Source organism: Coregonus lavaretus, assembly GCF_964263955.1.
Source record: "Coregonus lavaretus genome assembly, chromosome: 17".
NCBI lineage: Eukaryota > Metazoa > Chordata > Actinopteri > Salmoniformes > Salmonidae > Coregonus > Coregonus lavaretus.
The window spans coordinates 13,284,886-13,297,178 of NC_140004.1; the positions used below are offsets into that span (position 1 = coordinate 13,284,886).

Genomic DNA, 12,293 nt, shown 5'->3' on the forward strand with positions numbered 1-12,293 from the left:
TCTGTGTGTGTTCGTCACTGTGAGTGTTCATGACGTGTTGTTGTGGCTATGCATGGGTACAGCACAGTAAGCACTCTGTCAGCCCTTAAAATCCTAAAAACACAGAACAGCATATTTCCTAAATGCTCCGGATGAATAGCTCCTCTCTTTGACCCTACGGCAAGTGTTTACATCCAACTACAGATTCTGACGTTAATGAACATTCTTATTGTTTGAAATACATTACATCAACCCTGATTAAATCTGTGTTTACTGTAGGCTTCCGTAATAGAACCCTGTGGGACTGATTACATATCATGAGATTCAGCTAGCTTATTAAAATGCCACTAAGAAAAAAGGACTATTATCAAGTCACATATTCCAATCTAGCACACAGCTATAGCACCCTAGCCATTGTGATTTTACTGTGGTGTACTTCACTAAGTATTTTCTCCCATGCTCCTGCTCCTTTCATAAAACCAAGGTCATTGAGACACACATGCATTCATAATTGCAAGGTATAAGTAGTAGCTTAATGGAAACCATATAAAATGGATGTGAAGGGGCAAATGTATTTTCACAGAGCGAGCGTTGGAGAGAGATGGGGGTGGGAAAGGATTGGTGTTTGGGGGTGTTAGCTAGGCGAGTGAGGCAGAAGCATCTGTATGTGTATCAGGGCCTGCTGCCTACACTCTTTCCCCCCTGGGTCATATCACTGCACCAGGCCATGGTTTAGCCTGACACATACACACAACTGGAGACATGCATTATAGGTGCTGCTCTACATAACACTGCATACCACAGCATGTCTATCTCTCTCTCTCACACACACACACACACACACACACACACACACACACACACACACACACACACACACACACACACACACACACACACACACACACACACAGCACACTCCCCTTCTTCACTACAGCCATGTGGTTGTAGCCCCCATATGTGAAACGCAATATGCCAGTAGGTGCTAGAGATAGAGACATTATCTATCACTGGAGTCCAGGGCTGCGTCTCAAATGGCACCCTATTCCCTACATAGTGCACTTTTTGGAGAAATGTCCTCTGGTCTGATGAAACAAAAATAGAACTGTTTGGCCATAATGACCATCATTATGTTTGGAGGAAAAAGGGGGCTGCTTGCAAGCCGAGGAACACCTTCCCAACTGTGAAGCAAGGGGTGGCAGCATCATGCTGTGGGGGTGCTTTGCTGCAGGAGGGACTGGTGCACTTCACAAAATAGATGGCATCATGAGGAAGGAAAATTATGTGGATATATACATCAGTCAGGAAGTTAAAGCTTGGTTGCAAATGTGTCTTCCAAATGGACAATGACCCCAAGCATACTTCCAAAGTTGTGGCAAAATGGCTTAACGACAACAAAGTCAAGGTATTGGAGTGGCCATCAAAAAGACCTCAATCCTATAGAAAATGTGTGGGCAGAACTGAAAAAGCGTGTGCGAGCAAGGAGGCCTACAAACCTGACAAACCTGACCAGCTCTGTCAGGAGGAATGGGCCAAAATTCACCCAACTTATTGTGGGAAGCTTGTGGAAGACTACCCGAAACGTTTGACCCAAGTTAAACAATTTAAAGGCAATGCTACCAAATACTAATTGAGTGTATGTAAACTTCTGACCCACTGGGAATGTGATGAAAGAAATAAAAGCTGAAATAAATCATCCTCTCTACTATTATTCTGACATTTCACATTCTTAAAATAAAGTGGTGATCCTAACTGGGATTACATGTCAGGAATTGTGAAAAACTGAGTTTAAATGCATTTGGCAAAGGTGTATGTAAACTTCCGACTTCAACTGTAGGTCACACTACACACCTGCCCTTGACCCTGTTGTAAATGGGACATTGTTACAGACCACAGCTTTCACACTCCTGAATATACATCTGCTGTGACAAACAACAGTCCAGACCAAGTGCATTTGTCATTAATGACATTCAGTTAGAATATGTCCAAGAGAGTCACTGTGATGGGACTGAGATGGTTCTGGGAATCCACATGAAATATGCTAACAATGCCAACTGATGCAACAGTTTGACACACCTCCCCAAACCATTCACACACTGGGTTCCTACCATGACCACAAGAAACAAGGCAACAGTAAACAATATTCGTGCATATGTTGAGTCTTGACAGTGTTTGCAACATGTGTACCAAATTGTGTTACAATATGAATATCCTTGACAGATGTATATGCATTTATGTTCCAGACCACGCCCACGTGAACGTTTATCATCCAGCATCTGGCTAAGACGCATAATTCACCCAAGTTTCGTCAAAATCGGGTCAGGATTATCACAGACGGACGAGACAGATCCACAGTCCCCATCCTCGACTTCATCGTGGGGGACAATTAATAGGTTACATGTATTCCTACAAGCAGGAATTATGTTCTGGCGTTATCATTTGCATCACAAAGGACATAACTACCAATAAGACCCATTGCATGTCAAAACTTTGCCTTCTTTGAACTGTTCACTCAATCCAGCACCTGGGAAGCATCTTAGGATGTGCTCTGCTCAAGAACGCCTAAAGAACACATGACATTCCATATTTTTTTGAATCATGGGTAATCATGTGGTTATCAGTATGTGATCTCCTCAGCCCAGTGTTGGCCCAGCGGACCGAGCAGGCAGGGCCTACGAGGCTGAGAGACAGTGCCTGAGAGGCAGAGAGGCAAGGTCTGAGACGCAGAGAGCCAGAGGCCGATAAGCAGGGCCCGGGAGGCAGAGAAGCAGAGCCTGAGAGACAGAGAGCCCTTGAGGCACGGACACACCGGTAGAGTTTGCCGGCAGAGAGTACTTAGCACCTCTGAACAGAATGCTGGCTGTAATTTGTAAACTGAGTGCAAACCGATTCTACATGTAGAAACAGCCAAACATTTCGGCAGTCAGATGCTCACCGGCGGGTGGTCCCTAAAACACATTGCGTAGTCAGCAAGCGAACGAACGGCGAACGAACAGCAGACGAACGGCAGACCGTAATTCGGTGCAATGTGTTTTCTCCATTAGAGGAAGAGAGGCAGGGCCTGAGAAGCAGAGAGTGAGATAGGCTAAGAGGCAGGGCCTAAGAGGCAGGGCCTAAGAGCCAGGGCCTGGGAGTCTGAGAGGCAGGTCCTGGGAAACAGAGACAGAGAGGCCTTAGAGGCAGGGCCTGAGAGGCTGAGCAGGCAGGGCCTGTGAGGCGGAGAGGCACTGAGAAGGTAGGGCCTAACTACTCTGACCATTGGATGGAAAATGTGCCAGTTTGGCCTCGTGCCTAATTAATCAAATACAATTTTGCTTCATAAACAACAGGTGCTTCATAAACAACAGGTGTAGACTAACAGTGAAATGCTTACTTACGGGCCCTTCCCAACAATGCAGAGAGAAAGAAAATAGAGAAAACACGTAATAATAAACGTAATAATAAATACAAAATTAGTAATGATAACTTGGCTATATATACGGGGTACCAGTACCGAGTCGATGTTCATGGGTATGAGGTTATTGATGTAGATATGTACATATAACTAGGAATAAAGTGACAGATAATAAACAGTGATGAGTCAGAAAAGTATTTGTCGAGGTAGATATTTGGTTAACTAACTATTTATCAGTCTTATGGCTTGGGGGTAGAAGCTGTTTAGGGTCCTGTTAGTTCCAGACTTGGTGCATCAGTACCGCTTGCCGTGCGGTAGCAGAGAGAACAGTCTATGAATTGGGTGGCTGGAGTCTTCACCATTTTTAGGGCCTTCCTCTTGTCCAGGTGGAAAAGGGCAGTGTGCGGTGCATCTGTGGATCTGTTGGGGTGGTATGTGAATTGGAGTGGGTCCAGGGTGTCTGGGATTATGGTGTTAATGTAAGCCAATGCCTTTCAAGGCATTTCATGGCTAAGGATGTGAGTGCTACGGGGCAATAGTCATTTGTGACTTGTTTCAGGAAACTAGGCGTATGTCGCGCGTCACTACTTCACAGGAGCGCCATCTGAACGTAAACTTGCGTTTTTTGGCAGAAATGCCTTCTGGAACATGTGAACTTTCATGTGCCTTAATAACAAACTTGTATGCCATCTGTAAATACGAATACAATTGTTAAATTACGAGCATAGTTGATTTAGCCATGGAAAAAGACAGCAACCTTCCCGCTAGCCATGATTGGCTGAGATAATGAGTGGGCTGGACATGCTGAGAGATGAGTTCGGATTGGTCTGCCATGTAGCATGGTTCTGTCTATAATATGAGCTGATAAGTATGTGTAGGTAATCCTTTCTAACGCTGCTTTTTTGAAAGATATCACGTAGTAGAACTGCATAAGTGTTGCTCTCCACTTTCTGGAGGACAGAGTTTTGAAATCAGTGGAATTAGAGTATGATAGCTAAGGAGATGTAGAACATTCTGGCGTTTGATTGCAAATATGCAGACGGAGTCGAAAAGAGAACACACAGAAGGCTGTTGTATAAAACACCTGTCTCCGGATTACATCTTCAAACTAAGGGCAACCATGGCATCCGTGACAGAGAGGGAGAAGCGTCCGCCATGAATACAGGTAAGATAGTCTAGCTAGCTACATTTTCAGATATGACATGTTTCTAATTTTGTCAGAAAGTCGTTTTCATTTCAAGTTAAAGTGCACTGTTAGCTAGCTAGCTAATGTTTGCTGGCTCGCTAGCTAGCTAACTTTACGTGTATGATCTGTGTAGTAATATTATTCGTATCTCAGAGCCACTTGCATTCCGAGTTATAGCCTAATGTTAGCTAGCTAACACTGAACCTGGTTGGTTAGCTACCTGCAGATTCATGCTGGGTAGTAACGTTATGAGTTGGGATTATGGTTAATTGTTTAGCTAGCTAGCTACATGTCTAAAGAAAAGATTCCACTATGCAAGTAACTATTTCAATAGAATGTTTATGTCACTGTGACAACTGTCGATAGACGTAACTGGTAATCTACTCCGATTTCAGAGCACTCTCGTCTGAGTGTGCCAGAGTGCAGAATAACTGACAAATTATGAATGCTCAACACCTATTGAATATGGCCGGTGTCAGTAAACGTTGGCAAAAAAGCGTAATTAAATTATTGCGAGCAGCACAGTTACGGTCACCAATGCTCTGGATAACATAAAAACAGCCTAACCAGCTCTGCTAGGGCATGTAAAATGGTCAGAGTGAGCTGTTCACTCATTTGTGTCTGGAAGTAGCTAACCAACTAATTAGCCAGTTAGCTTGGATGTTAGTTGGTTAGCTAGTTAGGTCAGAACTCTCGGATCAACCCTACTTTTCGGCCAGAGCGTCTAGTGTGCACTCTGAACGCTCCGAGAGCGAAACGTTCTGAATTTAGAAACGGTCAATCTGACAACGCTCTGAGTTTACGAATGCCCAGAGCACACTGGCACTCCAGATTAAATGTACGAACACACCCGTAGTATAAACCAGCCTTTAATCTTGAAATCTTTGGTTGTTTAGTACATAGACTCACATGTGAATCTTTAAAGAGATGGGTGAGGCACAATACTTAAAAGGGTGTGAATGATGCTGAATGGGTGTAGACAAAGAAGAGCTCTCCAGTAGGTACCAAAACATTCAAGGGCCATTTTCTCAAAGGTGAGGTTACAGATTATCAACTTTCAAAGCATAATTACTTTCCCATTGTTCCTCAACTGTAGTGTATGAGATACCATTTTCTAGCTCTGAGTCTCTACTTTTATCCAATGTAAAAAACACAATTTCAAATTTTGCTACATAAGACCAAATCGAGCCAGTCGGTCACATTTAGACAGGTTACCTTGGTGTTCTTGGGCAAAGGGACTATAGTGTTCTGCTTGAAACATGTATGTATTACAGACTGGGTCAGGGAGAGGTTGAAAATGTCAGTATAGACACTTGCCAGCTGGTCAGCGCATGCTTTAAGAATTCGTCCTGGTAATCCGTCTGGCCCTGCGGCCTTGTGAATGTTTACCTAAAGGTCTTACTCACAAAAGCTACAGAGAACGTGATCACACAGTCGTCCGGAACAGCTGGTGCTCTCATGCATAGTTCAGTGTTGCTTGCCTCGAAGTGAGCATAGAAGGCATTTAGCTCCTCTGGTAGGCTCACGTAATGAGTGAGTGAAGAGAAAACATATTGTTCTCATTACTCTGTACCCTGCTTCCATCGCTTTCTCTGTCTTATTTCTCTCTTTCTCTCCTGTTTGTCTTCTCGCTCTGTTTCACCCTCTCTCTCTCTCTGGCCCCTCTCTGCACTCTATCTCTCTATGTACCCCCTCCCTCTCTCTACCCTCATATAGTTGTTATACGCAGTGCTCAACTCTCCCCAGTAGCTATCTCACTTAGTGACTGATAAATGACGTTCTCCATCTGTTCCCTACACTAACGCCCTAGCAGCACATTTAGTAAAATAAATCTGAATCAGATACAAAACACACACACGCACACTGCTCACATGTTCTCATTAAGAGAGGTTTTCCCAGTCAGTCTCCAGCTGGCCAACATATGCTGAGCAGATGAGTCAGTCATTATCACCTACACATGCTGACGTCACACACTGCACCATAGCGCATAACTGATAGTAATCATGTGACAACCAGCATACTGTACATGCATTAGTGCTATTTATGAATGAATGGGAGAACACATAGCAACATAGCAACTAAGAGTACAAGAGTAAAAAAGGGCCTGGGAAAGATAAAAGCTCTGATCGGCCGATTACAAGAATTCTCTGTCCCTATTGGACAGGTCACGGTAAGCATTTTGGGCCTGGAACATCCAGCACACCAGCCTGTTGAGCATCACTCTGACACTCAAAGACCTCCTCGACAGGAACTTATAAGTCCACACTTTCCAAAGGGTCACGCCATGTTTAGGACTGAGACCACTTTCCACCACCGAGTCCAACTTTCCAGTCCAGCTTTTCAATGAAGCTAGAGATGAGAACAGATCACATGCAAAGTACTGGGATAAGCTACTGCTGTTGCAAGGGAGTACAAACATGTTCTAACAGGAGAAAACTATTGTCAGACTAAATTGGTATATATTGACTCATAAGCACATTACTGTAGATAACAGTTAGGCTATCAACCTAGCCAACTAACTAGCCATTGGGAATCTCTGCGTCACTTGACACTCATTCCTGGCACATCTCCCCGGCAGGTTCATCAGAACATTAACCACAACAGCAGAGGGGCTTGGTCTAGATCAGGGGTTCCCAAACTTTTCACTCAGGCCCCCCCTTCCAGCATTTGGGGACATCCTGCGCCCCCTGCGCGCGTGCAAACGCCACATCTATTTATATGGGCACAAGCACTGTTCATGACACAAACTGTTCACACCCCTCTTGTTGGCGGAGACAACATTTTGCAGGTTTAAAGCTTATTTTCTTGCAATTCTACACATTTTGCCATGTCTAATGTGTATTCATTTGATATTTGAGTGACTCAAACATTACAACAAAATCTATGGGCTAACAAACCTAGCTAAAAAACGTTAGCTGACATGGAAATAGGGGGATAAGAAAAAAAGGTTTGCGACACATTGAAGAATAGCAGAGGCTTCTGTGATGCCACAAAGACATATGGCATGTCTGTGGGCGTGGGGTTGTGGGGTTGTGATGTCACAGAGGGTGACATGCTGTGTGGAATGGAAGATGAGATGTTGTGATGGATGTCAAAAAGACATGGCATGGTTGGGAGGGGGAGAGCTATTGTGATGTCACAGAGGGAGACATAATGGAGAGTTCCCTTGGGGTAGAACCTGCTATACAGTCAGCCATGAAGAGGAGATATTCTACATTATTCTACTGATAACAGAGGAATGCACCTCTCTCTCACACACACACCCACTCAATCAATGAAGGTGAAGGGGAGAGCGTTAACATTTCACAAACATTTCCTCCTTCTCTTCTCTCCTTTCCATCCTCCACCTCGCTACAGTCATGTACTCAGCTAAGACAAAGCTATGTTTATCTAGTTGAGGGGTTAACTAACTGACACTGATGACATGAAGAATTCCACCAGGTTGAACTTTCAGGGCAGACATCTGTCTTAAAGAGATCTCCTTCCACATGTTAATCTGATCATAATACTTGTCCTTCAGTGGCAGCCTCATTCAGCTGGAAAACTCCCCAATGGCTTTAATGATGGTGCTCGGTTCACACACGCCTTCTCCCAGTCTGGGAGCTTATGTGGATAATTAGCAGGCTGTGTGAGAACAGAGTGACCTAAAGGCCAGGGTCGAGGAGGGAACCAGCACGCTGTGTATTTGTTCAGGGCTGGACTGGACTGCTCAGCTAAAGTACAGCCTGGAAGTACCACAGTGAAACAATGGGAAAATAAACGAGTCTTCGACAGAGATCTACGCTCACAGGAAACATGCGAGCACAGAAGGGATGAGAAAAAGAAAGAGCCAAGGACAAGTCGAGACAGTAGGGAGAGGAGAGGGTAGGCAGGGAGAGCAGCCCCCAGAGGTGCATTCTATGGAAGAGGAAAACCCTGGGGGCGCTGCTAGGGAGACGTCAGCAAGTGACTGACACACATTCCAGAGTAGATTATGATTTACATAATGCCTTTACGACCTTGTGAGAGAGAATGTCTTGGCTGTTTTATGGGCTTGATACAGCGAGTTCTGATGGAAACTTAGTAATGCACAACTAAACACCACAGCACAGAGACAAACAGCCATGCTGGATGCCTGCTCTTCTTTGAAGTGTGTTGTATAGCTAACAGAGTACAATAGAGTGCAAGGATAGAAAAAACTCTCTCACATAGTTACTGTAGTTAACCAATAACTTTCCATGTAACCCACAGTCAAAATCAAAACACCAAATATGAAAAGACAGGCCAGGGCTTGACAGCCTGAAGGAGACAGAGGAAGGAAGAGGAACCAGAGAACAGTAGAACGTATGAAAAGGGAGGCAGAGAGAGGACGTAGAGGGTTGAGATGACAAGCAGGAGACAGAGGCAGGAAAACAGTATGGAGAGGAATGACAGAGCCTTACACAGGATGACGGACAGAGAGAGATAACTAAAAAGAGGAATAACAGCTGGTAAGAATGTAGGGGACTGAAAATGGGGTGAGTGAGAAAGTTAGGAAATTAGCAGGACAACAGAGAGAGAAATGGGTGAGAGAGAGCAAGGATTGAGAGAGAGGGGGGAAAGAGAAGACAGAAACAGAGATATAGACAGAAACAGAGAGACAGGACAGCGTGTGGTTGGTAGAAGTTTGTGTCTGTTTACCAGATTCCTTCTGTGTTCCGTAGAGAGCTGGTGGAGCGAGATCGTGGCTTCAGAACAATACTCATGGTGTGACCTCTTCACCCACACACCCCTCGAATCTGCCGAACGCTACTGCCCTGTCCAGACAACAGCCCCCACAGTCCTGTTCTGGTCAAACCACAGAACCCACAGCTCCCTAGAGAGGAAAGTGTTCCTGTTGTGTTCAAACCAATGTTACCACTTGTTCCCCTCCAGGTCCCATCAAACTGTTGTGTTCAGATTGTGGTCATACCACCACTATCACTTTTCACTTCTACATTTATCTCGAAAAGCGGTCCTGCTCTTATAAGATTGTTTTCAGACTGTGTTTCAACCTCTTCTTCCAACTGCAGTAATCCTGTGGAGCGGTCCAATGGAGTGGTCGTGTAATGTGCCTGTTGTGGTCGTGTTGTGTTCAGTGCTTCTGTGCCCCAGCCTGAGAACTCGTGGTCAAGACAGAGACAGAGACTGGTAGATAAGTCAGAGAACACACAACTGATGTCCCAACTAAAACTATTCACTACTGGAATCCTCTCTCTCAGACCTTCACTGTGTGTAGGATCAGCCTCTATCCCCCTCTCTCTCTCTACTCTCTCTGCCTTTCTTTCTCTCTCCCTTCCTCTCACTCCTGCTTTGCTCGCCCTCTCTCTTCCTCTCTTGTTGTGACCAACGTGTGTAAGCTCTCCTGCTCTTCCTTCCTTCCTCCTTCCCTCTTCCTCTCTCTTTCCTTCCTGCAGTAGTGATGGGTCGTTCGCGAACTAATGGCTCTTTTTGAACTGATATTTTTGGTGAACGTCAGGAACCGAATCGCATCAGTGAAAGAGCTGTTCATTTGGCTCCCTGATTTGTATAATGCTACTACTGCTTTTTTAGCTCAAAACAACGTTTTTCTGCAGATAAGTTACAAAACGATTCTCTAAAGAGGGTGAATCCTCACTGTAGAAACAATAAATAGTGGGGAGAGTGCATCAATCTGGTCCATGCTGATTTTTTCATGGTTGGCCAGGTAAAAATGTATTTGAACGCGCATTTCACGATCTGACATAACCGTAGCCTACCTTTTGGGATTGACATTAGCAATTTTTTCATGGTTCTAGGTAGATTCTTTTGCATTTTGAACTACTGAAAGAGCCGTGTGGGAGCCAAATGAGCCGGCTCCTTTACGTGAACGGAGCCAAATGACCGGTTTACCGAAAAGACTCGGAATGCCCATCACTATTCTGCAGCCTGAGGGGGGTTGGTGTTGGGGTGGGCAGGGTTGGAGAGGTTGCAGTAACTCCTTCAGCAACCTAACAACAACGCCAGTGGTGTTATAATATCCACAACATGCTGGAGAAGTAGCATAGTGGCAAAGTGGCATGTGGCACAATTACACTGTAACTTTCAATTAATTACAATTGAGTTCATCCACAGTAACTTATTACAGGTGTAAGGACAAAAAAGTAGCTAAAAAAAAAGAAATAATATGAGCATCGTAACCATCGGTGTAGTGCTGCTGGAGTGAACCGGAGCGTAACTCTGCGACTTCTCAGAATGGTGATGGTTTAAAGGCTAGGAAGCATGTGTTTTTACTCACCAATGTAACAAACAGTGTGGTCAAAGACTTAGTAACTTAGTTGTTGTCACGATCTGGTTACCTATAAGTACAAACTTAGCTTTGTTTTTGGGTTATTACATTTCTATTAACTTATTTCCGGATATCTTCTAAACTACCCACAATCCACTATTTCTCAACGTCATATGGAGGATCTACTCTGTGCTACCGATTTCATATGCTAGCTCAGTAGCTAGCTCAAGCTGGCTAATGTTAGTCACAGCTCATGCGCTTCACAGACATTGTGGCTGTGTTATCTAGTGGGAACCCATTAGCACTGCAGGCTCTGGTGCCTTTTTGCCGTGGCTCAAAACGAAAAAGAAAATCATACCTGCGTGCTCTAATTGTGTAACGTTAGTAACTCGTCTGTTCTCCTTTTTGTTTTGTCAACTTTTCTACATGTTCTCTGTGAAGTAGGCTATGGGAGTTTTGTAACTTTTCCACCTTGGCTTAGTAATAGTGCACTAGCTGATGAACATCTGTAATCTATCTATTTTGGATTTCTCTCGCTATAGTTATTGGATTTTCCCTGAATCTTACCATCGGATGGGCCCCAGTCATCAATCTGTCAGTATCTGCTCTTTTGATCTGCGGTTATGTTTTAGTTGTGTTAGTTGTGTTATAACTGATCTCTGGTAGTTGGGCTCTTGCTTGCCGACCATAACTGTGCTGGTTGGCTAGGCTAACTAAGCTGATAGCTAACTTTAGTTGGCTAAATAGCTAACGTTAGCTGGCTGGCTAGCTTGCTGGCTAAGATAAATGCATATAGCTAACATTCTTTGATATTTGTATTAGACGGTGTTATGTATTTCCAAAACGTTGGTTTACTTTAATGTAGCTGTAAACTAGGTGTTGATAGCAACTGGCTGACTCATTCAGTGCTAACGTAACATTAGCAGGCTGGTAGGGCTAACGTTATCAGGCTAGTAGGGCTAACGGTAATAGGCTAGTTGGCTAGCAACCTTGCAAGTTGATTTGTAACAATAAATTCATAAAGTATTTGCTTTTAAGTTTGGTGAAAATTACATTGAAACCAGTAGTCATGAGCGCAAACAATTTGGTTTAATTTGAAGTTATTTCTGTTCCAGCGAAAAGGCTGGATTGCCGGGTCCTCCATATTACACCACACTCCAGAAAAATATTTTCCGACATGACTTGGGCATTCTTCAAAATTCTGATAGGTTTGATGTAATAACTCCAAAAATATAAAAAATAGAGGTGTAACTTTGCATTGGGACTTTTGATGCGTATACTAATGCAATTCCATATGTTATGTTTATGCTACCTACCCTTTAATAAAGTTTAGATCAAAACTGAATCAATATCTAGCAAGATCACTTAATTATTAATTAGTATTCTACATAGGCCTAACATATCGAATATAATAGCATAGTATAACGTTACTGTTAGACCAAAATCACCACTTAATTTCTTATGAGATTTTAGGATGATTGTGTTGAATA

The 12,293-nt window shown here is 43.8% G+C and overlaps 1 protein-coding gene across 2 annotated transcripts in view; it reads right to left on the reverse strand.

The window, feature by feature from the left end:
* The window catches only part of pde4d (phosphodiesterase 4D, cAMP-specific), a gene marked incomplete at both ends in the record, with an annotated part of 108,866 nt that overhangs the window by 46,004 nt on the left and 50,569 nt on the right, over nt 1-12,293 (reverse strand). The window contains one exon of one of the 2 annotated variants that reach the window (XM_084181280.1): nt 9,219-9,307. The exons of the other annotated variant lie outside the window; for it this stretch is intronic. Within the exon in view, the coding sequence (XP_084037406.1) occupies nt 9,219-9,283 (65 nt within the window). Of the gene's footprint in view, nt 1-9,218; nt 9,308-12,293 lie in introns of those variants that run through there. 2 annotated transcript variants of the gene reach the window in all.